Raw genomic sequence first — 27,848 nt, forward strand, 5'->3', positions numbered from 1 at the left:
CATCTTTCTAGTCCAACATTTCCATAAGTCCCTGCTAATTCATTCACAGTCTTATGTCCTTGTCACCTCCCTCCCCCAGGCACACATGTACACACAGACACAGACACACAGACCACACCCAGATTGGGTGTTTTTGCTGTTTCACTGATTTTTTAGAATTATGTTATTTACTTATGTGTATGTGTGGGCACATGTATGCCATGGAGTGTGTGTGTGTGTGTGTATGTGTGTGTGTGTGTGTGTGTGTGTGTGTTGTATTTGTGTGTGCACGCGTGCTTTGGGAGCTGGCTCTCCCCCTTCCACCATGTGGCTTTTGGGAGTCAGACTAAGGTCACCCAGCTTGGCACTAAGTGCTTTTCCTACCAAGCTTCCTCCCTGGCTGCAGGGGTCTCTGTGCCCACCACAGGCAGCAGCGCATGGCCACTGAGTCACAATTGCAGGAGGCAGGAAGGCGGCTAGTTCAGTTCAGCACAACTAAGCGGCCAGTGCTGGTTCCAGCTTCAGGAGTCTGACCCTGAGGAGTTGATTTTGGGCATGTTTAGGCATAACTTGGTGAAAATTTTCCTGGTAATAATTAACTCAATCCATGTGCACAGTAAAGGATAAAGTAAGCTAAATAAAGATAGGATGTCACCACATCAAAACTCTTTCCATAAAGACGGGTTCTATAGATTGGCTGAGAAAGCAAGCTCACATCCAAGGCATGCACAGTCATGTCTAGTTTATGCCCTATTTCCCTTAAGGGGTGTTGGGTAAGGTTTTGGTTGTTTTCTTGGGCTATGGATGTTTATTTTTCTCTCTTTCTTTCTAATTTTATTTTAATTTATTCATATTACATCTCAATGGTTATCCCCTCCCTTGTATCCTCCCATTCCTCCCTCCCTCCTATTTTCCCCTTACTCCCCTCCCCTATGACTTCCTCCCCCTTTATATGCTCATAGGGTATCAAGTCTCTTCTTGGTAACCTGCTGTCCTTCCTCTGAGTGCCACCAGGTCTCCCATCCAGGGGACGTGGTCAAATATGAGGCACCAGAGTTTGTGTGAAAGTCAGACTCAACTGTGGAGAATGTCCTGTCCATTGGCTAGATCTGGGTAGGGGTTTGAAGTTTACGGCCTGTTTTGTCCTTGGCTGGTGCCATAGTTTGAACGGGACCCCTGGGCCCTCTTTCTTTTTTTCTTTTTTGTTTTTGTTTTTGTTTTTGTTTTTTGAGACAAGGTTTCTCTGTATAGCCTTGGCTTCCTGGACTCACTTTGTAGACCAGGCTGGCCTCAAACTCACAGCAATCCGCCTGCCTCTGCCTCCTAAGTGCTGGGATTAAAGGCGTGCGCCACCACCACCCAGCCTGGGTGTTTATTTTCATTGAGAGTTGGTTATGTTATTATGGGTTGTATTCAGGGAGAGAATGAGATTGGAAGCAGGGATTTCTCTCTGAGAATATAGAAATATATAGGGATGATAGGAGGAAAAGTAGATTATTGAATCTATGCTTCAATTTAAGGCCTTAATTGTTACTTACATGGTTATTTCTAATTTTGATACAATGGTATAGAATTCAAATTTATGATTACTCTTTATACACATTATGCATATTTCTACCCTACTATGAGATATTGTACCCTTACAACTCAATTATGATACAGGGTTTATTTCCAGTATATTGAAAATAGTATTGTAGGTTGTTTAAGATAATTAGTAATACAAGTTAAATTTTATTTGAACTCATATGCATGTCAAATACTATCCATTTTTTCACAAGAATATATATCCTAGGTTTAATAGATAGATATAATTCAATAGATGAGGTAAAATATTTAGATAATGTCTTCAAAAACCTCAGAGACCTACAGAATATGGCATTTAAAGATTTTTTTTATTCTTTTGAGGATTCTTTGAAAATGAGACAAGTTGACTCCTGGCAATACCCCCAGCTGCCTCAAAGAAGGTAATGAGCATTGAGGAACCTCCTTATGGAGATGGCTTCAGATGTAGCAAGCCAGGCACTGGGCAAAAATGTCCTTGTTTCCTGCCACAGACAGAATTCTGCCTAAAATGGGCAAGCTTGGATGCAGGTAGAGTTGATGGCCAAACTCTGCCAAGACAGGGTAGGCAAGTCCTCAATAGTCCCTGCTTCACAAATATGTCTGTCAGATAGATATACTGGACCAGAAGGCTGAAGATGATGCTTCAACGTGTTAGTTTTGAGTGACTATTTAGGCAGCAAAGTGTCTCTGTCATTTTTTTCATTTTGGAAGCTGCTAACCTGCACTTCCTGTTTACTCAGGTAATTAATTTTAGTCCTTTTCAAGTCTCTGATGGGGTTGAAGACAGTTTAGTTTACAATTAAGCCTAATTGTTTAGGAATTAAGATGTTTTTAGGTTGCTAGAGAGTAAAGGGGGCTTTTTCTTAGACTGAAAAGGGGAATTGTGGAGGAATGCCTTGAGTGGATGTAGCAGTTGTCAATAAAGCACTGTTTAGCCAATCAGCTGGGCAGAATGACAGGAAGTAGAAGGCGGGGCTTCCACAGGGGGCGGGTGTGGGGATAGGGTTGGCAGCTGGACAGTTGACAGTTGGGGAGAGAAGCTGCCCTAGGAAGATCAGATTGGCAGGTGATTGGGATATATGCAGGTTTTGAGGCTATAGGACTAGAGTAATTTAGGTTAGTTTACTAGTAGATTAGTAGTAGTTTAGGTTCTGCCCAGCATAGTGCAGTACAGCCTAATTGTATCAGTTATTTGATCCCTAGGCCATATAGATACATTAATTACAACAAATTGGAACCCAAAGGAATTTAATGTATCCACACCCGTGAAATATCATACTTTGTCATAGTTTGGCAGTGGGGGCAGGGGTGAGGGGGGTGCGGATTAGCTCTCAGAAGGATAACGCAAATAATAAAATAGAGATTGCTAAGTCACTATGGCAGAAGGCTCCTGGATCCTTTTTGTCTTTCGTTGTTCGGGGAGAAAGGCAGGAAGCTGAGAGATGCCAGGCTAAGTTACCAACAGAAGGGAAGAAGGAACGAAACTCTTCTCGGTCGAGTTCAAAGTTGTCCCTTCTAATGTCTAAAGCCGGGTTGAGCCACTGAAGGACAGCGCTGCCTACGCGCTCCTTGTCTCCTACTAGGAGCCTGTTGTGTCCCCTCCTTGCACTCTTTGCCCATAGAAGACTAGGGTGACGCTGCCATGGGGTCAGGTTGTTAGAAAGGTGCTGATGCACACAGCTGGGTCATCCCTTCACCCTTTTGCATACAGAGCGCTGTCACGTGTCTGCAGTGGCCTGCAGAGTACATCATTGTCTTTGGACTGGCTGAAGGCAAGGTAAAGGAGGGGACAGGAAACATGCGGTAGGTGCTGGGTGGGGACAACGGTCCTGGGTGGGGACTGGGGGCAGCACAGCTCATCCTTTGCCCTGGAGCCTAAGTGTGAGTTGCAGAAGAGTGCACAGGGACCAGTTTTGTACACTGGGTTTTTGTCTTTGTCTCAGGGCCTAGGTGAAATTGAAAGGAGTCTAGCCAGATGTGTGTGTACTCTTTGATTTTTCAGGTTTGCTTAGCAAACACTAAAACTAACAGGTCATCTACCATCTATGGGACAGATTCTTATGTGGTGGCACTGACAACCAAGTGAGTACCAACAGGAAGACGTGGAAATGTCAGGAAGAAGCTGCATTTGACAGAAAGGGGCCTTTGAGCAAGTCAGTCTCTGGCTCTAAGTTTGCCTGTCTGCCTTTACTCTTCAGCTGCTCTGGGAAAGGGATCCTCTCGGGTCACGCAGATGGCACCATTGTCAGATATTTCTTTGATGATGAGGGCTCTGGAGAGTCACAGGTATGAATAGAGCATACTGTGGGGTGGGGTGGGCATTCCAGGAGCCTTCTGGGGGAGCTGCATGTGTGAGCACCATGACTGAGCTGGGGGAGGAGGCTGGAAGAGTGGGGTCTTGGAGGGAAGCATTCGGATGCCGCCACACAGAGACTGTGTTTAGCCTGTTTATAGGGAGGAGTGGGTGGAAGGGACCTTGACAGGGAGGAAATAAATTCTCTAAAGAGGACAAAAAGTGGAAATGATTTACATTTATGTAAATATATATGTATACACAAGTACATATATATAAATGTTTATATAACACATAGACATACAAATGCATAGGGGAAAAACAGGGCAGCAAGATAGCTCAGCAGGTAAAGGTGCCTGGTGCCAAATATGACAGAACCCATGCGGTGCAAGGAGAGAAGTGACTTTTGCAAGTTATCCTTTGTCCTTCACCCCTGTGTGCACATGTGCAAATGTACACACACATACACACATAGATATACACACACAGGTATGCACACGCACACACTAAACACATACAAATAAATAAAATGTTAAAAAGTCAACTTTTTTCTTGGAAAAAGATAGACATAACACGAAACTTTCATGTTTTATTCTGTATAATTCAGTACTATATAAATCATTTACATTGTGAGTTACCAGTGTAAAATGTAGCCTCTTTGAAATGTAGCCCAAACTCTCTTGGGCCTAAATAGAGTTGGTTACTGTGTGCTGTTCCCTTTGGGTGGCTTTACTAGTACATAGCAGAGATCTCCAGCACACCACTGCCGCAATTTCCTTAGAGTACAAAGTCAGCACATCTATGTATATGGTATGTGTGTGTTCATGATATGGAGGATGATTTGTGAAGTCTTTAGGATTAGGGTGTGTCTGTGTGGGAAAATATTGACAGGAAGATTTTTATTTTTCCTGCAGGGTGGGATGGTCAAGAATGTGTGGTTCAGCTGCTAAGAATGAGGAGTTTCTGGGGTGGCAGCAGCAAAGACAGAACAAAAGTTGGCTAACCATCCATGCCCGCCCTATGCCTTGGCCTGGGCAACCAACAGCATCATGGCTGCTGGCTGTGACCGGAGGATTGTGGCCTATGGGAAGGAAGGCCATGTGTTACAGACATTTGACTATAGCAGAGACCCTCAGGAGCGGGAATTCACCACAGCTGCAGCGAGTCCTGGAGGCCAATCTGTGGTGCTGGGAAGTTATGACAGGTAGGTCCCCTGCCTGCTGCAGCTTCTGTCTTCTCTTTCTGGGAACTCTCTGTGCTGGCCATGTTGTTCTGAAACACAGCAGGAGCCTGTTGAAAGGGATTCTCAGATTGTCACCCACTGGCACGCTGGCAGCTTCAGAATGCAGTGTGGTGCTTAGCCTGGAAGCCCACAGCAGAATTCACCCCCTTCTCCATGTTCCTGCTGCCTCTTTGAGACTTTGAGATCATCCTGCTGTACCCTAGTTGTTGCTTCTATTTTGAGGGGTCCTTGAGAGGAAGGCTTTTCATCTCCAGTGCCTACGCTGTCATCTGGTGTGTGATGTATAGCCACTGTTTGGTGAGCCAATACAGAACGAAATGGCAGATAAGCAGCCAGGTGCAGGTCCCCTCTCTGTCAGTCCTCCGTGTCTCTCAGTCCTGTGTGCCTCCTGATGCTCCTTTCTTCTCTGACTCCTGTATTTTCTTCTTTCCTCCTCCTGTATTCCTGGCAGTTCATTTCTCTCGTTTGTCCTGCTTTCTCTACTTTCATCCTTTTGTGTTGTTTTTGGTTTTTGAGATAGGGTCTCCCTCTGTAGCCCTGACAAGCCTGGAACTCACTAGGTAGACCAGGCTGGCCTTAAACTTGCAGTGATCCTCCTGCCTCTGCTCCCGAGTGTGTGATTACAGGTGTGCAGCATCACACTGGCGTCCTTCAGCTTCCTGTTTCCTTTTGCACTTCTTTTTTATCCTCTCCAGCTGGTTGGTATTGCTGGCCTGTTTTTGTTTTTGTTTTTTTGTTTTTGTTTTTGTGTTTTTGTTTTGTTTTGTTTTGTTTTGTTTTTGCTTCTGCTTCCCTTTCAGACAGAATGAGCCTGGCTTCTTTTAGCTGCCAGCTTATTTTCGCTCTTTTGCTCAGCCTCCATCTCTTCTAAAAGCCACATACCTTTCTAGGCTTCCAGTGTTCAACTGGAGTCCTCGAAGAAGCATCTGGGAAGAGGCCAAGCCCAAGGAGATTGCCAACTTATTCACCATCACTGCCTTGGCCTGGAAGCGGGATGGCTCACGACTCTGTGCGGTGTGTTATCAGTGGCCCTGTCTGTACTGGTGGTTGCCTCCAAACTAGACTAAAATACTCACTGTGCCACGGCACTCTGCTGTGGCACCAGAGAGGCCCAAATTGCCTTGTGACTTCAACCTGAAGGGCTCGGACCTGTCCCTTACAGGTGATTGTGAAGAACCTGTCTTCGGGGACCAGGGTGGTGCTCAAGTCGCACTATGGCTATGAGGTGGAAGAGGTGAAGATCCTGGGGAAAGAGCGTTACTTGGTGGCCCACACGTCAGATACGCTGCTGGGAGACCTGAACACTAACCGCCTCAGTGAGGTGGGAACCGAGAACAGACGGATGGGTAATGGGCTTGCTTTCTGGGGACCCAGGACCCCAAGAAGCAAGATCCCCAAAGGAGGCCCTGCCATTCTGATGCCGTTTCAAGGAGTGAGAGGTATAGATTCCTGGAGTACGGATTTCCCTAGTTGGACTGTTTTTGTGCGTCGTCTCTCAGAAGTACAGAGGTCAGGGAAAGAATCTGAAGCAGTGCATCTTTTGCATGATGCCAGACCTCCCTGAATGCCATCCTCCTCCCTACTGACATCCTTCCAGCCTTGTCTTGGGTAATTGTCTCTGCTGTTTTTTCCTCACTTTGCAGATAGCCTGGTAAGAACTTGGTGGCAATGAGAAATATTTCTTTGAAAATGAGAATGTGAGTAGAGCCTGACTTCCTGCCACCATTTCGATAAACCCTTCTCCAGCTCCTAGTCAGAAGGGTGAGTGGCAGCTGGGTCTGATATAAAGGGTGGGGCCTATGGTGGGCTCTGAAAAATCCAACCCGGAGTTCAGGGCAAAAGAAAGGGCCATGTGTTCTCGGCTCCACAGTTCTAAAGTATAATGCTCACACCAAGAAACTCATGGCGGTGACTGCACCGAGTCTGGAAGACATCACTCGCCCTCCTCTCTGAACAATTGCACCCAAGGGCTCCGGCCAGACCAACGCCACTTCTGCTCTCCTCTACAGGACGTGGTCCTGGTGACTAGCCCTGTCCTGAACATCTACTTCTGCTTAGCTGCTTCCTAGGGGCTGTGGCTGGAAGGACTCATGTGCTCCCTCTTCCATTGAGACCCCGCCCCCATCGCAACAGGGGACTAGGGGAGTTGAAGCAAATGGGAGGAGTCTGAGAATTTAAGGGGTCCTTGTGAACCCCAACTTTGAGTTCCTGGTGTTTGCACACCCAATCCCAGCCATCCCACAAGTGATTTTACAGAGGCAAATCGAGTTCAAGTATCGCCCCTTTATTGATCTCAAATTACAGACCCACTCTCACCCCCTTCTCTCCCAGATGCTCTGTCACTGTGGGCAGTGGCTGAGCAGGAAGGGGCAGCTGGGTGAGGCTCTGCAGGATGTACTTACTAGGGGCAGATCTCTCCTGTCCACTAACTTCATGCCTCCAAACTTGCCCAGCTTTTGAAATATTGGGTGTGGTCCCTAGGAGACATACTTAAACAAGTCTTGAACTCTTAGACAAGCTGTATCTGGGCCTTTCCTTAGGGGAACTGTGCTTGAGCCTCTCCTTGGCACTGTAATGGGGTCTCTCAGTGTGACTGCTCTGGCTCTTCTCAGAGTGGCAGCTGCGGCTCTCAGAATGACTGTGTGTCTGTTGTGCACAGATTACAAGACTCCCAAGAGACCACCAGGACTCAATACCGATGCAATACACACAGGGTCCATTACTACCAGCTGAAGCTTGGACCACAAACCTTACTTACATAGCAAGATAAGAGAGTGGAGCAGAGCTTCAAGAGTAATGGGTTGATAAAGGAAAAATCCTTAACCAGGTGTGTGTGTGTCTGGGGGGTGGTGGTCCTGGGTCACAGGAATGTTGAGCTTTAAGTGGGTTGAGTGGAGGCTAAATCACAGGGAAGTTGTTTTAACGCAGAGGAACATTGGGTGCTGATTATATCTAATCGCTCTGGTGGATGTTCTGGAAACTCCTGGCAGGTGCAGTTTATGGCAATAGGACCTGGAATTCAGGGAAAAGTAAGGGTCACCTAGAGCACAAGTTCTCACAGAACATAGAGACCACGGCATTAGTTACAGAACATAGAGACCACGGCATTAGTTACAGAACATAGAGACCACGGCATTAGTTACAGAACATAGAGACCACGGCATTAGTTACAGAACATAGAGACCATAGCATTAGTTACAGAACATAGAGACCACGGCATTAGTTACAGAACATAGAGACCACGGCATTAGTTACAGAACATAGAGACCACGGCATTAGTTACAGAACATAGAGACCACGGCATTAGTTACAGAACATAGAGACCACGGCATTAGTTACAGAACATAGAGACCACGGCATTAGTTACAGAACATAGAGACCACGGCATTAGTTACAGAAATAGAGACCATGGCATTAGTTACAGAACATAGAGACCATGGCATTAGTTACAGAACATAGAGACCACGGCAGTAGTTACAGAACATAGAGACCACGGCATTAGTTATAGAACATAGAGACCATACCATTAGTTACAGAACATAGAGACCATAGCATTAGTTACAGAACATAGAGACCACGGCATTAGTTACAGAACATAGAGACCATGGCATTAGTTATAGAACATAGAGACCATACCATTAGTTACAGAACATAGAGACCATAGCATTAGTTACAGAACATAGAGACCACGGCATTAGTTACAGAACATAGAGACCATGGCATTAGTTACAGAACATAGAGACCACGGCAGTAGTTACAGAACATAGAGACCACGGCATTAGTTACAGAACATAGAGACCACGGCATTAGTTACAAAACATAGAGACCACGGCATTAGTTACAGAACATAGAGACCATGGCATTAGTTACAGAACATAGAGACCACGGCATTAGTTACAGAACATAGAGACCACGGCATTAGTTACAGAACATAGAGACCACGGCATTAGTTATAGAACATAGAGACCACGGCATTAGTTACAGAACATAGAGACCACGGCATTAGTTACAGAAATAGAGACCATGGCATTAGTTTGGTCCTTGCATCTGCTCTCAGAAGAGCTGTAGTGAGTCTACTCAGAATGACTGCAGATGAGTCTGGAGGAAGGCCTACGTAGTGTAGATTTTGTACGGCATGCTTCCAGAAGAGCTATGTCTTTTCCTGGCAAAGGGGCTGGAAGAGGTTCTCTCAGAGAGACTACCATGGCTCCTTTCTGAAAGGCTGCCTTGTGTGTTAGGATTTTGCTTAATTCTACCTACCTATGAGGTCATTGCCTACCTGTCATGGGGGAGTGACAGATCATGTCAGCTGGACCTGCATTGCCACTCCTAGCCACCGATGTTCTCAGACCCAGGACAGCAAATGTAACAGTCTGCTCTTGCAGAACCTGGCCAGCATTTCAGCCTTTTAACCCCTTATCACTGTCCCACTGCCAGCAGGAAGTAGTTAAGAAGATTACTTCTGCCCCTTTGTCCATTTACAAAAGGCTGGCATGGTGAGCTCCAGACCCGGGACAAGCAGCTCCAGGCTCTCCCCGTACTCCTCAGTCACGAGTGTCAGCACCAATGTAATGATTTAAAAATAAGAGATCAACAGCCGGGTGTGGTGGTACACGCCTTTAGTCCCAGCACTCAGGAGGCAGAGGCAGGGGGATCGCTGTGAATTCAAGGCCAGCCTGGTCTATAACGCAAGTCCAGGACAGCCAGGGCTATACAGAGACACTGTCTCAAAAAAAAAAAAAGAAATAATATATAATAAGGTATAATAAAGTACCAGGCAGCAGATATTATATTATAGAGGTTTTTATTAAATGAGCATGGGAGGAGAAAGAAAGGGGGAGAGAGGTACCTCAGAGAGACAGATGGAGAAAAAGAGAGAGAGAATGAGAGGAAAAGAGGGAGGGGAGAGGTAGTTTTGTCCTTTTATATAGCCCTGGGCAGGGCCATGCCCCCCTGGCAAGTAGGCAGTGACATCACAGGTAGGCAGACAGGCAATATGCCAAAATTGTGCCCTCTGGGTGGGATTGACATAGCTCCTTTTTGAGGGACTGGGACATCTCTGAGGACAGGGACTCTGTAGACTCTTCCCAAAAAGACTGTGTGGACTCTTTGCAGAGGAACTGTGTCCTCTTCTCTTTGGAGGACAATGAGGGCTCCTCCCTGAGGGACACTGAGGGCTCCTCCCAGGACTAGATTGTCTCCTCTCTGATGGACTGTGACCTCTTCCCCTGAAGAGACTTTGATGGGAGGGACTGCATTGACTCCTGTCAGAGAGACTGCTGAGGCTTCTGTCTGTGCTTTCTCTGAGAAGGACTGCAATGATTGTAGTCTCCTCAGAGACATTTCAGTGAGTTCTCTCAGAGAGGCTGCGCTGGGTTCTTTCAGGCTTATTACACAGGGCTCTCTCCCTGAAGAAGCCATGATGTTCCCCCTCCTGTGCATGCTTCTCTTTAAGGTGACTCTGAGGATTCTCTTCAGGAAGAAGTCAGGCACTACTCTCTCTTGGGCCTGAAATTTGGCTCCGACATTAGAACAGTTCCTAGACTCTGGGCTGGAGATGTCATCACTGTAGTTTTTCTTTGCTCTACTGCTGATATTTGGAACTCTCCTCAAAGGCCGTATGATTGAAGATAGAGATGTCTCTTTCAGAGGCCATGGTCTTCTGCCACTGCAGAGGTCTGGGTTGGAGCGCGCTCACTTGTTCTGGCTGTTGAGCTTGTGTGCATTGGTCACTTGTCCCTGCAATTTGTCCTCTTGCTTAGGGATCGAACCTGTTGCCCCTCGCTTGATGACTGGTGTGCTGGCTCCTGTTAGACAGGAATCCTTGCGGTTTTGTTTGGGTTTAAATATTTGCTTGAGCAAAAACAGTCTGGCCTTGTCCTGTCCTCAAGCTTCTGTCTACAAATATGCAAAATTAAAAGGTGGATCTGTGGGTAGAGAAGAAGTTAGGGCCCAGAGGCAGCAGACTGGAACTTATGACCACAGGCCACACTGTAGGCGTATGGAGATATTTTAGACATTAGGGGTGGAGGGACATTGTTGGTATTTGGCTCCTTGGGAGTTTTGATGCTATTTTTAGCTGCAGATCTTTTAGCAGAGGGAGCTGTCCTGCGGTAGTCAGACCTTGGGGAGAGAGCTTGCCATGAGGGAGTAGTGACAACCAAAAGTCCTCGCCAGTGACTCACTCTGGGGTTTTCTTTGTTCCCTGGAAAGAGGATGACCTTGTGTATTGTAATCACAAGAGTAAGTCTGGATCACTAACGCAGGAGACTGGGGCCTTGCACACGAGGCAGGCCCTTGTGAGTGACTTCCTGGAATATGTCACTGAGCTTCCGGTTGTTTCCTTTATTCCTAATCTAATGCCAGAGCATTGCTGCATCATGGAAAAGGTGGAGCCCAGTGTCCACATCTTTAAGGGTATTCTCTTCTCAGGACCATGGCAGAAAAATATGTCTCTGAATATAGATTTTAACCACTCAAATCTGTGAAACAGTCCTTGGAGCCCTCTCTAGCAGGCTCTGGGAAAATTCTATCATTTTAGCTGGAACCCCAAATAAATTCTGGATAGATCGACAGGTGTGCATAGTGGATCCTTCTGTTAAAAATGGCCGAGAGCAAAGCTTCCTTTCCATTGTAGTTGCCAGAACATTCCCCAGCATTAGCATACTGGAGAGCTATTTCCTAGGTAGTCACTGCCTGCAAACATGGCTTTCCCAGACATTCTGTCGTCTGCCCAGGAAAGAACAGGTAGGGCTTGTTCGAGTCCCTGATCCTGCCTGTAACTCCTCTGGTAGTGATCTCAGTGGATACGGAGAAGAGCTCTGGAGTGAAGCCCCAAATTCCTCCAAGTGCTTCTTTTCAGCTCCTTCCTTAGATATGAGGTCCCTCTCCCAGGTCTCAGGATATGGGGTTCCCACGGTGTTCCCTGTTTTATCAGGGGGTTGATTATGGAGAGCCAAGATAAAAGCTGATAGTTTTAACATAATACAATCTGTATAGGGCTCTGCAGGCTGTAAAATACCAACCCCAAGGTGTTTCATAGACAAAGTGCTTGATACTTGTGGCATCCCAGAACCCTGAAGGTGCCCAAATTCTGTCGATTTGACAGAGCTTGTAATAAATGGGTTTGAAGGGCTGTGTATGAGCCTAGAGAAGTAATTCTCTGCCTGTAGTTTTTCTGATGTGATCATTTCTTTGTTGCTCTTCTGACACATCTGTTCTTCATTCAAATCCTCAATTTCCATTGCTTTAGGAGATTCTGTTTTGAGCCCTAGAGATTTTCCTGCATGAAGCCTTTGCTCACGAATTAACACTGTCGGTTTTCCTCAAGTGGAGATGTTTGCTGTAAGATTAATTCTGCAGAATTCATTTCAACAGTTGCCCTTGGCATCAATTCCATAGGTGTTTCCAGCTCGTGAAGATGTGGTCTTGGGAGAAAATCCGAACACGCCTTTACTTTAATGCTTGATCTTGTGGTGATTCCGATTGGTTCTATGACCTGAGGACATGGTCCTGGTGCGAATTCTTCAGATTTTGCAATCAGAAGCAGTGGTTTGGGAATCAATACAGTCTTTATAACTAGACAGCCTGACAATTGTGTTCTTTCTACAATGTGTGCGTTGGCTCTGTGATTAACTTCTTAGACTGCACATTTTGTAGCCAAAGGCTTGGAGAAATTCTGAACTTACCACATCATCCATTCTGCGAGTCAAATTCTCATATTTTGACACTTGAGAGGTAGGCTCTTGTGGCTAGCGTTACCGTCTCGCCAGCAAGAACGACGCTGCACACACAAACAGGATCCTTCTGCAGTAAAGCTTTAATGCATCTTGAGAGGGAGAGCATAAGCTTACAGCGAGTAAAATGGAGACAGAGAGAGACCAAGCAGCAGAAGCCCATCCCTTATATAGGAAACTGTCCTCCGCTTAGGACGTGTCAGTCCCTGATTGGCTGTTGCTCATCGGGCGAGATGACGCCACGGGAGAGGCAGAGCACAACGAGTGGAAAATCCCTTCGCACATGCGCAGATTAGTTGTTTGTCAGCATGGGACACAGGATGTCAGCGCCATCTTGTAATGGCGAATGTGAGCGCGGCTTCCCACAGGCTCTGGTATCATGACAGACTTTATAACCTGTAGTGGTGGTCCGGGATCACTTTCACAGCTTCAGAAACCTTTGGGAGGGCAACTGATCAAGTAACCTTAAGCTGTGTCTTTTCAGATTCTAAAACTTGATCTAGTGGTTTTGGACTAATCCTTAGAAAGTTTGTAACCAGCCCTCAGGAGCCTCTAACCTTGACCCTAAAAGCACTCGGGCACTGGGCTTCCTGTCCCTACTGCCTGGGAGCTAAGCCTCGCCAGGTAAGAAAAAAGACACTGCTGCACTGCTACATTACAGGGTTCATAAGACGATGGAAGAGGATGGTGGGAACAGACATTACCCCATGGGGTGTGCTCAGGCGGCCAGATGGCACCTGCTAATGTCACTCCCTCCTTCATGGCCAGCTTGTGCATCCGAGCTGTTCCAAAGCGACCCTGTATCTCAGTGTGCCTGCTCTGGCTCCTCTCAGAGTGACTGCTGCAGCGCTCAGAAGGACTGGAGTGAGTCTGCTCAGAATGACTGCAGATGAGTGTGGAAGGCCTGTGTGGCCTGGTATTACATAAAATGTAGTGCGTTCTTCCAGAAGATCTATGGCTTTTCCTGCCAGAGGGGCTGGAAGAGGTTCTCTCAGAGAGACTACCATGGCTCCTTTCGGAAGAACTGCTTTGTGTCCTCTGGGTGGGATTAAGATAGACCCCTTTTGAGGGACTGGGACATCTCTGAGGAGAGGGACTCTGTAGGCTCCTCCCAAAAAGGCTGTGTGGACTCTTTGCAGAGGGACTGTGTCCTCTTCTCTCTGGAGGACCATGATGCTCCTCCCTGAGGTACTCTAAGGGCTTCTCCTAGAAGACGGTCATGTCACCTGGTTTTCTTTCAGAGCTGGATGACATAATGGAGCATCTGACTTAACAGGAAGTAGATCTGCATCTTGATACAAAAGCACATGGGTGTCAGTCAGTGTGGGCAAAAGATGCACTGGGAAGCCAAGGGTAATTATCAAGTCATACCCAGTTAGTCAAGCTCGCTGCATTCAGTACCCTAAGAGGGGGAGCTAGCATACATGCTCTGCAGTCCTCATATCCACTATAAGGCATGGCAAACACATAAAATCTTACCTAGAAAAGGATGTGTGTTCAGTACATTCATCCACTTCTTAAAAAGGAGGAGAAATATATTTTATAATAACTGGACGGGGCGCTAGAGAGATGGTTCAGTGGTTAAAAGCACAGACTGCTCTTTCAGAGGTCTTGAGTTCAATTCCCAGCAACCACATGGTAGCTCCCAACCATCTATAATGTGATCTGATGCTCTCTTCTGGCCTACAGGTGTACATGCAAGCAGAGCATTCACATACATAAAATAAATTAATTAAAAATAATAACTCGGCTGGGCGTGGTGGCATACGCCTTTAATCCCAGCACTCGGGAGGCAGGGGCAGGTGGATAATAACTGTAGAAAATTGTTAAATTGTAAATTATTTTACATTTTAAATTAACAATTTAAAAACTATTAATATTAAACATATTAAAATGGCAAAACTAACATGTTAGATACTTCTTGCCCACTACTCTATAGTAAGGAGAATATTAATTAGTAGATATTTCCTTATAGGTACTTAATGTGTTGAGAACTCTTGCTTGCTGTGCTCACTGTCCTTCCCTTTCTGTAAAAATGCTAAAACGAAAAGTACTGGAAAGACACTGGACTTAGTAGGTCTGCAACCTGTGCTGTGTCTTTAGTGAGAAAGAACAGCATCAGCCATAGAGACAGAGAAGAAAAATCCTAGAGGAATACTGTGGAGCACAAAATATTTTTTTTTTCTTTTCAAGACAGAGTTTCTCTGTGTAGCCTTCCTTGGCTGTCCTGGACTTGCTTTGTAGACCAGGCTGGCCTCAAACTCACAGTGATCCACCTGCCTCTGCCTCCCGAGTGCTGGGATTAAAGGCATGCGCCACCACACCCAGCTACAAAAGATATTTTTATATGCTTGTAGGGCACATAAATTTTTTACTCTTTTTTTAGATTTATTTATTTACTGGAGACCATGTAGGGCAGTGGTTCTCAACCATCCTAAAGCTGCGACCCTTTAATACAGTTTCTCATATTGGGCTGATTTCCAAACAAAAAACTATTTTCTCTAATAGTTCATCATTGTAATGTAGCTACTTATAATCTAAATTTCTGTTATGCATGATGGTCTTAGGTGACTCCTTTGATATGGTCATTTGACCACTAAAAAGGTCATGATCTACAGGTTGAGAACTCTGATTTAGAGTTAGGCAATATCAAAAATCTTACCCGTGTTGATCCGTGTAGCCATATTAAGCATGGATATTGACACTGGCCCAAGTGAAGCTTCACTGTGGTGTAGTAAGAATTATGAAAAATGTTGGTCAAATGTTTTGACATGCTACTTTTGCATTCCTAATATACATTGCAATAGACATTTATTTCTAAATAACAATCTATGCTTTGGCACTTAATTATGAGTCTGATGTTTCCTCCTAAGACATGTGCTTGATAGAATGGGAAATTAATCCTTGCCTTTAAGCATGGATCTGCCAGCACTGTCACATGACGCCATATTTATAGCACCATACAAGTGGTATTGTTTCGTTACTTACCGATCTGGAATTTGTGGTTGTGAAGTCAGTTCCGTGGGCTTTATGCCTTGCAGTTGAGGCCCTTGAAAGCCCTCCATAGGCTTCTCTTGAAACAGCACCCCTGGTACAAAGGTCACAGGATGCTCCCCATGCTTCTTTGGTTCAAGTTCCAAGCCCATGGCATTTGCATCTTGAGCCTGTATATCACCAGCCAACCCCACAGTTTTCAAGTCTTGAATTCTTGAACCTGGAATCCACTTCACAGATTTTGTTTTGTTTTGTTTTTCAAGACAGGGTTTCTCTGTGTAGCCTTGGATGTCCTGGACTTACTTTATAGACCAGGCTGGCCTCGAACTCACAGTGATCCACTTGCCTCTGCCTCCCAAGTGCTGGGATTAAAGGTGTGCGCCACCACGCCCAGCCAACTTCACAGATCTTATACCTTCTGCCTGGGAACTGCTTGGGGATACCACAGTAGATGTTATCCTCTCTAGTCATTGTCCTAGGGTTGAGATCACAGATTCCCTGTCTTCTAAGTTTTGCCTTGAAGGTAGAAACTCAGGTTTTACATCTTCCGAGTTGGAGCATGGAGGCAGCTCCTCAAGTTTCCTACCTCCTGCTTGCATCCCTGGGGTTGACAGCATACACCTGACTTGTCCCAGCTCTGACCTTCACCTTAACTGCGTGGATTTCATAGCTCCCAAGTGTGGCCTGATGTTATCTCCACAGCTGTCAGCTCTTCTTGCTTTGAGACCTTCTCCACAGGTTTCACATATCCCAAATGCTGTCCTTGGGTCAATTCAGAAAATCCTATACCTTGTGTCTGTGGTCTCTTCTGATCAACTCAGAACGATCTGCATGTGCTAAGTATATTCCAGAAGCCAATCTCATTGCTTCTGCATTTGCTATCTGTGTCTCACATGCCACTTTATAGACATTTTGTCTTCAAAGCTAGGTGCTTGAGTTCCTGTAGCATGTTTTATCCCTTGAAACAGAGGCTCTTGTGCCATCAACTCTGGCTCCATCCCTTGCCTCTCTGGCTATGTGGTCAACTCAAAAATGTTTACACATTCTAATGGTGGCCCTGAGTTTAGCTCTGAAGCTTTCACACCTTGAGGTTGAGTTCTCGGTACATCAAAACATTTGACATCTTTCAGGCATGGCCCTGACTTAAAGTTCGCCTGCCTCGTATCTTGTAACCCTGGAGTCATCTTTGTCTGTTTGAGAACATGAGTCTCAGAACTTACACCATCAAACACCAATCCTGGGGGTTGCTTCCCAAATTTGACCCCTTGAAGTTTTGGCTTTGGAGCCAAATCAGAAACTTTAGTATCTTGTTGCCACAGTCCTGGGCTTACACCAGGGACAGCCCACTTGGATACTGCAGTTCAGGGGCTTGTTTGCAGATTTCATTCTGTGAAACTCCAATCCTTCTGTAGGCAGAGCAAGGTTCATGTCGCCCAGCGATGGCTCTTGCCTTAGTGACAAAAAATGATTGTGGTGTAAATCCGAGACTTCCTCCCCTGAAGCTGAACACCTGGGGTCAACTGTATATATTTGAAACCATGGTGCTTGGGCTGTGGGATCAGATCAGAAGATTTCAGGCTTTTGCAAGCGTGGTCCTCGGTTTACCTCCACAGGTGTCACGTGTTGTAGTTGTGCTTCTAGGGCCTTTGGATCTGAAATAAAATGTTCACCTGATTTCTGGCACTGGAGGACTTGATATCACTGTGGAGGTATTGTGAATGGATGTAAGAACTGTCAATAAAGCACTGTTTAGCCAATGAGCTGGGCAGAAGGAGGGAGTGGAAGGCGGAACCTCCTGAAGAAGAGGAGATTTTGTCAGTTGGGGAGAGATGGTTGACTGAGGTGGACAGAGGAGAGTTAATGGCCTGTTGATCATTATAGTTATGAGGTATAAGAATTATCAGTTTAGAGTAGTTTGTTTACCCATAGTTTAGGAATAGATTTGTATCAGTATAGTTTCTGCCCAGAGCGTTTTACTAGCAGCTTTAAAGTATGCTTCAGACTCTGTGTCTTTATTTAGCATCTTAGGCTGAACCGATACATTTTTACTGTAACAATCACTTCATCAGATTTCACAGCATGATATGCAGGCTTGAGATTAAATTTACTGGTGGTTTCCCTTGAAGGCTTAACCCTTGATACAAATTTTGACATCTGACATTTTGCAGTTGTGGCCCTGGAATCAACCCTGACTTGACAATTGGTTTGCTATGGGCCTACATTCAAATTCATTTGATTTTTGGAGGTTGTGTCCCCCCTCGATTGATTCCTTTAGTGATGAGTCCTGTAGCCATCTCTGGATTTGCCTTTTCAGGCTCTACCACTTCTCTAGATGACGGTTGTGTTAAACTCACAGACTGCTCATTTGGCAGCTGTGATTCTGTATCCAGCTGCCTAGATCTTACTTCATGGAGCTGTGGCCCTGGGACATCTTTAATATGAGGTTTGGGTCCTGTAGTTAACTCTGTAGGTTCTACAGCTAGGATAGATGGTCCCGAAGTTAATTCTGACGATTTCAAATGTTGTGCCAATGGCTCTGATTTCTCACATTGTACTCCTGGTTCTAGAGTCAAGCCCAGAGACCCTACTTCAGGATATGTTTCTGCAGTAGTTCCCTGGGTCTCATCCACTTTAGGCAAGATCAATCTGATATTTACTGTGTTTTCATATTCTGATCTCGGAGTTATTTCTGATGAGTTAGTAACTTCTGAACGTGATTCTAGAGTCACATGAGCAAACTTCACATCTGGGGGCTGTGGCTCTGGAGCCATCCCTTCTGAGTTTATGTTCGGCACTTCTGATTTTGGTAGCAAATCCGGAGTCTTTTTAACTGTCTGTCCTGACTCTGGAGTCTCATTCCTTTTACAGCTTGGGTTCCAAGAGCCTCTTGGAGTGGTGGCGGGCTCATCTCCATGGATTCTGAGTTTGGGGTCAGTGGTGCTGGAGTCATTCTTAATGACGACTGTGTCAGCTCTAAGGATTCTACCATCTGATGAGAAGTAGCCAAGGTCACCCTCACTTTTGAGGCTTGCTGCTGTAGGGTCATCCCTTCTGGTTCTGGGAAGTGATGAGTTGGGGCTCACTTTTAAAGATTTTACTGCATCACGGTGTGTGCTTGGGATCAACTCACCAACTTTCATAGTTTCCACTGGGGCCTCAGGAATTAAACTCACACCTTCTATCAATGGAGTCTTTATATCTTCAAGCATTGGAACGTGGGCTACCTCATCAGAGCTGGTGTTTTGTGTACATTGTTTTGGGGCCAAGTTTACAGATTTTGTATCTTTTAGTGATGGTCTTGGGGTCAACTACACCATTTTGATATCCCCTTGTAACTCCTGTGGTGGTGCCGAATGAATGTCTTCCATACCTTGAGACTGTGAAACAGAAATCAAATTTACTGATTTATTTGCAGCTGTGGACCCGGGGCCAACCCAGCAGATGGTACACTTTGGGGTTGTGCTCCAACTGTCACCTGGCCTGACTTCACATCTTGAAGCTGAGACTCTAGGGCTGATGGCACGGAATCCTCACTTTGTGATTGTGGAATGGGGGTTAATTCCTCAGGCTGTATGTTCTGCTGATGAAGTTCTGGGGCCAAATCTGTAGATACCATTGTTGAGGTCGGAGGTCCATGTTTTGCCATTTCTGGGACTAAATCATGGATATGTCCACAGATTTAATACTTTTCAATCTTGGATCCAGTACTAGGTTTGCATATTTTGGAATTTCGGGGGGAAGTTCACTGACTCCATGACCTTAAGTTGTGGGATTGTGTTTCCTCCCAAATATTCCATTTCTTTTTTTTTTTTTAAGATTTATTATTTATAAAGTGTTCCGCCCACACATGTGCCTGCCCACCACAAGAAGGCACCAGATCTCATTACAGGTGGTTGTAAGCCACCATATAGTTGCTGGGAATTGAACTCAGGACCTTCAGAAGAGCAGCTGGTGTTTTTAAACCTTTGAGCCATCTCTCCAGCCCCCAAATATTCCATTTCTTGAAGTGGCAGTGTAGCTGCCATTACTTCGGATTCTGTAACTGGATGCTGTTGGCTCATTCTGATAGGTGCTGCCCCTTTATCTGGTGACCTGGAGTTGTTCTCACATCTTGGTGACATGACGGTGTCATCTCTATAGGAGTCTTCATTTGTGGCCAGGTACTAGACGTCAACCCTACAGTCTCCATCACTTTGTGACTTTGCCTTGGGCTAATCTCTGAATAGCCTCTTTGGGCCTTGGGGTGAACTTTGAAGGGTCCATGACCTTCTGGATAAGGCTGTCCTGGAGTCAATGTTACATACCCTGGGTCTCGATGTTGTGGTAGCATCCCCACGGAGTCTCTGACCTAAACCTGTGATGCAGAAGGAAACTCCAGAGTCTCTTTGCTTTGAGCCACTGGCTGTATTATCAATCCATGAGGCTCTAGAATTTGCAGCAGTGTGGTAATGCCCTTGGGTGACACCTGTACTATTGGAGTTGCTTCCATTGATTTGATTCCTTGGTTTGATGACTGAGGGGACATACTCACTGTTTCTGCTTCGGTTGGTTGCTTCGGGGAGAACCCCCGCAGATTCAGTCACCCCCGAGTGTGGAGATGATTCCCATTAAGTCCATAACCTGATACAATGCCAAAGGCATGACCTTTATGCTATCCTTGGCTGAACACAGCATCTTGGGTGTCAACTCCACGTTAGTTACTTGTACTTTTTGTGGCTGTATCCTTTTTTCTGAAAGACCTATGCCTCTCTGTTTTATACTCTGTTCTAACACGTGCTTTGGATCCTTTTTCAGTAAATGAAACAATGAAACACCTGGAGATCTGTAGGTATTTTCCTCAGCACTCTGAGGAATGGGTGTAGGTCACTGAGTCTTGGGCTCTCTTGTTCAGAGACCCCTGGTACATCTTTCAGATGTTTGATCATTTCCCAGGATTTCCTCACAGGCAGAGATACTAGTTGTTCCCACAAAGCAGAACCCTTCTGAGACATGCGCCCTCCACTTCTCCTCTGACTGAGAGTTGGAGTGGAGACCATGCTAGGGGTCCCCGGCTCTCATTCAAAATAGAATTCGACCCATGATCTGATATTCAACGATACTTTTATCTTTTGTTTTCTCTTGTTGATTGCAAGGATCTAGGGATTCCAAAATAGAGCTACTAGAAGAGCTGTGAGTTTGTAAGGGAGGAAGAACTACCAAATCCTGAAAAATATATGACATCCTCACGATCTGTCAGCTGAAGAGTAGTCTGGGGTATACTTTGGTTCCCGGACACAGAGGGTTCCCTTGGCGGGGAAACAGGTCCACTATTGCTGTGGAATTGCCAAGTTGTTCCTTCAGAAAGGACGGGGAGATGAGACAGGCTCGAGCTGTTGTTGGATGACACAGAGGACGTGCTGTAGTCACTAGAACGCTTTCCCTTTTTACAGTAGCAGCCAGGCGGGACAACCTCCTGAGCCGCAACATCAGAGACGGAGGAAGAAGACACATTGTGGGATTCTGGTAAACTTAGTTCCACAAGTGTTGCCCTGGAAAACAAGAGAAATGTTTCCATTTTCTTAGGTGCCAGTAAGGGAAAATTAGGAAGAATATAGGGAGTGGTCACTTGTGGGAAGGACTGTAAGCTTTGTCACAGATGAAAGTGAAAAACTGTAAAATTATAAAATGTAAGATGCTTGTTTGCTTGCCCAGTGGCCTGAAAACCTAAACTTCTGACCCCAGAGGCTTCTCCCAGTTCTCGAAACTGCTAACCTCAAGAGTTCCACCTTAATTCCCAGAATAGTTACATGCAAATTTACAGATATCAGATGTCCTCACAAGAGGTTCCCCCAGGCCAGATGTCCTAATGTCCATATGGTTTCCAGTGATAAGCAACCCCACCTGCTTTGTGGTTTTTGCCTTTAAAACTAGTCTGTAACAGCTACTCAGGGTCCTTCACCTCCCGAGTGCTTAAGGGACCCTGACACATAAACAATTGGGACTTCTGCTATGTCAGTAATAAATTTTACCTATACCTCTCAGCTGGTGTGACTTGAGTGGTGTCTCGTGGTGACCCCCTTCCCGATTTGGACTCCCAGGGTCCAACATTTTGGGCCAGGGTCCAACAAAAGCAGTCTTGGCGGGCTTTACCCTTGGACATACCATGGATTCTCCCTTAGATTAGCCTTGATATAGACTGGGTGAAGCCATTCTGGCCCTGAAATTCAGGAAGCAGACCTGGGGACTCCACCTGGACTATTGTTTTTCTAATCGACCCTCAATGGGAGAAGGAGACAGCCCTTGGCAGGCGGAGAGGAGAGAGGTCCAGGCTTGAGCACACATGAAAGAATATCAGCAAGCAGGCCAGACCAGCAGGCAAGCCAGAGACACCTAGGGACCCATCCTCTGGAATGGATACTGGAAGGTTCACTCTTTTTTCCCTTTACCCTTTTTTACCTCTTGTGTAAGCTAGTTGGGTTGTATAATAAAGTTTAATTGTTAAAAAACAGAGCCTACAGTCACTTCAAATCCAAAATATGCTGGGTCTAAGGGAGACATGAGGGGGATGAGGAGGTGCGTTCACAAACATCAACTATGTATGTGAATAATTTCTCCATCAGGAGCAAGGTAGATGAGTCAGTCAGTGAAGTGCATGCCACACAATTAGAAAAGCTGAGGTCCATCCCCAGAGCCCACATGATAATGAAAGGCCAGGGTGTCCTGGTGCTGGGGAAACAGAGACAAGTGCATCCATGGGCTCACTGGTCAGCCATGGCCAGTCAGTGAATCCACGTGAGAGACTCTCAGTAAGCAAGGTGGATGGCTCCCAAGAAATAACACCCTAGTTTTACACAAACACACACAAACACACACACACAATTTTGTAATGTGGTAAATTTTGTACCAGAAATATATCAGTGAACAGAGAAGACCGTGATTAATTTCCCCATAAGTTGCCATTTGTGCTGGAGATAAAGAGTCATCAGATTTCTGGGTGAAAAAAACACATTGTAAGCAAGTGAGACTGTCACTGAGAATGGCAAATTATGATTTTTGTTGTGGGGTAGTCACTGGAGAAGACTGGACAGACATGAGTTTAAGCCAACAGAAAGTTTTTATTAGCCAGCCAGCAACTACACTGGGTGTTCAGGATCCCAGTTGTAGCCTCAAGCTTTTTCCAGGACGAGATTTTAAGCACAAAAAAAGCATGTTCTGGGTTGACAGTACTTTGGCTAACAAGAACAGTTACCCAGAAGCAGAACTACAGAAGCCAAAAAGCGAGGTTAGTATATGTTGAGGTTTCCCCAGAGCTTTACGGACGTTGATGGATCAGGCCCTTGTCTTAGTCTTGGCAGGAGCTGCTGTCTATGTGCTGAGTTCTACAGCCTGAATGGCACTTCCATCATGGAGTCACTTATGCTAAGATCCGGGGTCCCTGTTATGTTTTTCAGGTGCACTTTTGCTGAGCTGTGGGAGATGGGGCTGGGAAGGTGAGAAACAGAGTGATGCTTGAAGACAGGGTTTCAGTTCTATTCTGTAAGTCCTGCTTAGTACATAGCAAACTCCTGGGATTTTGCGATGATGCCCTGGTCAGTTTAAGGGTATTAATGACATTTGTCACCATTAAAAATAAAACTAGGTGTGGTGGCACATGCCTTTAATCCCAGCACTTGGGAGGCAGAGGCAGGCAGATTGCTGTGAGTTAGAGGCCAGCCTGGTCTACAAAGTGAGTCCAGAATAGCCAAGGCTACACAGAGAAACCCTGTCTCAAAAAACCAAAATAAATATAAAATAAAACTAATATTTATTCCTTCTCTTTGAACCAAGGCATCAGTGTCCCGGAGTGCATCTACATAGCCTGAGTGAGTGAGGACATCCATGATTTAGCAACCCAGTTTACCACACAGCTAGTATCTCTGGCTGTAGTGGTAGTGTTGACAATTTTTTGTCTGGAGCCAACCCAAGGTCACTCAAGGCTAAAAGAATCTACTGGCTATGGAAAAATACTGATGACCCATTCCAAAGCTAACTTCTTCCTTTCAGCCTCTGCATAACTTCCTCCTTTCAGCCTGTGCATAACTTCCTCCTTTCACCCCCTGCAGATGTTATTTAGCAGGTTAGCTCGGGACTTTCCGAGAGATAGTCAGCTAAGATAAGATAGAAATCGCTCCTAGATAAACCACCGGATGTTCCCCTGATGGTATCATCTGGAGACATTCTTGGGCCCCCCCCTGCTGCTTGGCTCCTGCCTCCACCCCATATAAGCTTTTGCTTTTGATTCAATAAATGGACCTTGATAGGAACGCTACTTGGTCTCGCCTCTTTCTTTTCCGTCCCATTTCTCAGGTATGGCTCCCCTCGTGACCCCGTACGTAATTACTGGTCCTGCTGGACGGGACACAAAGGAAAACTGATGTTGAAATGTCACTTAGCCTGCCCACCCACCGTCTTTCTGTATATTTGTCCGCATAGGTCTGTGGCACATGTAGACCCTGTGGAGATTGGTACGCAGAAGGACCACTCCATCGCAGGCTGCTGCTTAGCAAGCCTGGTCACCTCCACCTTGTACTGTGGACATCTGGAAAAAACACAGGCAAAGGCCAGATAACTAGAGGCTTGGGGCACATGTCCATGGCTTACTCAGATCTTGTTTTATGGACATTTTACTGGTATGTTCTTTTCTTTGTCTTCTATTGGTCCCATGGATCTTGGTCCTTCCCAGCATTCAACAGTCAGTGCTGCTTTTCCATACAAACCCCTACCTTCCTTGCTTTCTTTAGAACATGGATTCAGAGGCTCCTAAGCCTATGTTTTGTGAATTACTATTTATAGGACCTCAAATAAGTTCTTTTAATTTTACAGGTTCAGGTTGAATTGATTAGCATGCCTCAGAAAAGAGATTTCCCCCCCAAAACAAAACAAAACTAAACCATACAAACAAAACCCCCAACAATTAACTAAAAAGCAACCGTGAAAACTCAGAGGCTACCTTGAGGTCCTAAGCCACTTCAGGATCAGAGTGTAAAATTTGGGTTAATAGTATTGGGACAAAGAAATGTCCCATATAGAGTGTGTTTGGAACTAAGACCTCATTTTAAAAACCAAGATTTTCAAAGTGCCACACGGCTCAGAGGAAACATGGTAAGAAATTGCTGATAAAACGATAGCATGGGTCTCACTAGATTCAACATTAGAGCCACGGAGAGCATTTAGTCCTGCCTGCTGGAGATAAATACAGTTCCACAGACTTTCTCCAGGTACCAAGAGAGCCCTTCTTCTACATCAGTTATTATGGACCTGTGGGTCTCGACCCCTATGAAGGTCAGAGGGCCGTCACAGGGGTCACCTAAGACCATCGGAAAACATATTTATGTTATCATTCACAATGGTAGCAAACAGGTATGAAATAGAAGCTAAAATAATTTTACAATTGGGGGTCACCACAACATAATGAACTGTAGTTAAAGGGTCGCAGCAATAGGAGGGTTGAGAACCACTGTTCTTCATGAACTGCGTGTATAATAGGCCTCAGTATGTACACACAGATTCCACAAGTGTATCTTTTTTTTTTTTTTTTTTTTTTTGGTTTTTCAAGACAGGGTTTCTCTGTGTAGCCTTGGCTGTCCTGGACCTGCTTTGTAGGCCAGGCTGGCCTCGAACTCACAGCGATCCACCTGCCTCCCGAGTGCTGGGATTATAGGTGTAGGCCACCACACCCGGCTCACAAGTGTATCTTTAATGTTCTCTAAAACTGCAACCTTACATCAAGATGCTCCCAACAGAACATGTGTGTAGTGACAACCCTCCAACCAATGAGCTTCAGATCTGTGAATTTTGAATCCAAATAGCCTATACAAATTTCTCATTTTTAAATACACTTTTTAAGTTTTTATTTTTATGTGCATTGGTATATTTACCTGTATTTATGTATGTCTGTGTGGGGAGTCGAATTCCCTGGAACTGGAGTTACAGACAGTTGTGAGCTGTCATGTGGGTGCTGGGAATTGAACCTGAAAGGGAAAAATTTTAATTAGCATTAAAGCAACCAGAACAGCAGAGCTCTCTAACTCATAAGTGCAGGTCGACAGGTATGCTAGCCCAAGGTCCCAGATGATAAGTCACAAAGAATGCGGAGCTAGGAGACAAAGGCCTATTGAGTGTTCCAGGGACCGGCTGGCCATAAAAGATAGGGAGAATACACAAGGACAAATTCCTGAGAGAAACAGATACCGGACATGGTCGAGTGAGTAATGAGCCAAGACCCCTCATCCAATCTTATGGTGTCTGCTTAATCCCCTCCTTGAGGCCCACACACAATGTTCCAGGTTTGAGTTTAACCAGATGTGTTGTCAGCTCAGATAAAACATCTACCCTCAGGTTCCAAGAAAAACAGGAACCAAGGACTGTTCCCATGTGATTAAGTCTGAGCTTACCCCAGATCTGCCTACGCAATTTGCTGATGTTCAAATGTTTGAAACAACCAATCGTGTGTGGCTGCGCCAAAACTTCCCCCTCTTCCCGACCCTTGCCCATATAAACCCCTAACCCCTGGGCTTCTGGGTCGACCCCTCTGTCTCCTGCGTGAGATACCTGTCGACCCGGAGCTCCGCCAATAAACTGCCTCATGTGTTTACAGCAAGACGGTCATTTGTGTGTCTTTGGGTGCACGCCATCCTGAGGCTTGAGTGAGGGTCTCCCTTCGGGGATCTTTCAAACCCAGGTCCTTTAGAAGAGCAACCAGTGCGCTGGTTGAGCCATTTCTCCAGCCCTGAATTCTCGTTCTTTGCCTTTAAGAGGCTTTCTCTAGTCTGAGGTTCTTTGAATACAGCCATAATGTTCCCCTACAGTGAGTGCTCTTCTGCTCCCAAATAAACATTATTCTTTGGAGTCTCGCCTCTCCGCTCCTCTTTCCCTCCTCTCTCTCCTCTCTTTCTCTCCTCTCCTCCTCCTCCTCTTCTTCTTTGCTCTCTCCTCTCCTCTCTTTTCTTCTTCTTCTTTTCTCTCTCTTCTCCTCTCTCTCTGTCTCTGTCTCTGTCTCTGTCTCTCCTTTCTCTCTCTCTCTCTCTCTCTCTCTCTCTCTCTCTCTCTCTCTCTCTCACTCTGATGGTCATTTAGGCCAATAGTGGCTAGAAAATGCCTGCTTGCCAGGTGAGGAGCTCAGAGTGCGTCTCCACTGAAGTGTCCCTTCAGAAGTCTCATGTGTTAAAAGCTTGATCCTCAATGCACCATTCAGAGCTGGGACTATGTGGAAGTGACTGGATCACAAGGATGCACTTAGCACTATGGGAACGCAGTAGAAGTTAGGAGGTGGGGCCTGTTCGGCTCCTAGGATCATGGCTTGAATGACATGCCTTCACCTACCCTTCCTGTTTCCTATGGACCACTTTCCTCCTCCAAGCCCTTCCGCCATGATACTTCTGCCTTGCCACAGAGCCAGCCAACCAGGCACTGAAGCCGTGAGCTGTAAGACCCCCTCCCCTGTGCACCCGCCATAGCAAGCATAGCAGCAGTAACGCTATCTTGCAAGGCAAGACTAGAATAATAGGTTCCCGGGATAAGATGAGGCCTGGGGCCCAGAGGAGAAAGATAAAAGCATGCCGAGATAACAGAAACAATTTGTCCTTGTCAAACAAGATATTTATGGTCGGCCACCTGGCCCAGAGAACGGGTAAACTCCCCTGTTCCTAGAGCCCATCTGATGACCGGGCCATAACCTCGCCTCATTTAAATTTACCAATCAGAGCCCTATAACTATGCTTCTCGCTTCTGTACCCGCGCTTCCCGCTAAAATCCCTATAAAAGGCCCCCGAAAGACTCGCTCGGCGCGCCAGCCTCTCCAGAGACTGAGACACCCGGGTACCTGACCCCCTGCAATAAAGCCTCTTGCGTGTTGCAACCGAAACCTTGGTCTCGCTGGTTCTTGGTGGGGGTCTCCACGTTAAGACCACCGTGCTGGGGGTCTTACATTTGGAGGTCCCACCGAGATTTGAGACCCCCGCCCAGGGACCACCGACCCAAATTCGGGAGGTAAGCCTTTGTGCCGGCCGGCTTAGTCGTTGTT

At 45.8% G+C, this 27,848-nt stretch overlaps 1 protein-coding gene across 4 annotated transcripts; it reads left to right on the forward strand.

Annotated features, from left to right (window-relative positions):
* The first annotated feature begins 1,886 nt into the window (after window positions 1-1,886).
* Window positions 1,887-14,579, forward strand: LOC311603233 (intraflagellar transport protein 172 homolog). 4 transcript variants are annotated; one of them, XR_014781009.1, is made up of 7 exons: window positions 1,925-1,943; window positions 3,254-3,319; window positions 3,545-3,624; window positions 3,741-3,828; window positions 4,750-5,039; window positions 5,969-6,399; window positions 6,722-14,579. XR_014781009.1 is itself a non-coding variant. In XM_084792230.1 (5 exons), the coding sequence occupies exons 1-4, from the start codon at window positions 1,897-1,899 to the stop codon at window positions 4,783-4,785; spliced, it is 237 nt and encodes a 78-aa protein (XP_084648356.1). In that variant the 5' UTR covers window positions 1,887-1,896; the 3' UTR covers window positions 4,786-5,039; window positions 5,969-6,540. The 4 variants fall into 4 exon arrangements, 1 of the variants encoding a protein (XP_084648356.1); XR_014781008.1 differs by lacking the exon at window positions 6,722-14,579 and having other exon boundaries at window positions 1,924-1,943; window positions 3,597-3,624; window positions 5,969-6,540; XR_014781010.1 differs by lacking the exon at window positions 6,722-14,579 and having other exon boundaries at window positions 5,969-6,540.
* Window positions 14,580-27,848: the final 13,269 nt, after the last annotated feature.

This window comes from Acomys minous (genome assembly GCF_964271855.1).
Source record: "Acomys minous genome assembly, chromosome: 8".
Taxonomy (NCBI): domain Eukaryota; kingdom Metazoa; phylum Chordata; class Mammalia; order Rodentia; family Muridae; genus Acomys; species Acomys minous.

Excerpts from the sequence above, each read along its gene's own strand:
- LOC311603233 (XM_084792230.1), top strand. The coding sequence starts at position 1,897 with ATGAGACAAGTTGACTCCTGGCAATACCCCCAGCTGCCTCAAAGAAG. Across the intron at positions 3,320-3,740 it reads TTGGACTGGCTGAAGGCAAG|CTGCTCTGGGAAAGGGATCC; the intron begins GTAAAGGAGGGG and ends TTTACTCTTCAG. Across the intron at positions 3,829-4,749 it reads AGGGCTCTGGAGAGTCACAG|GGTGGGATGGTCAAGAATGT; the intron begins GTATGAATAGAG and ends TTTTTCCTGCAG.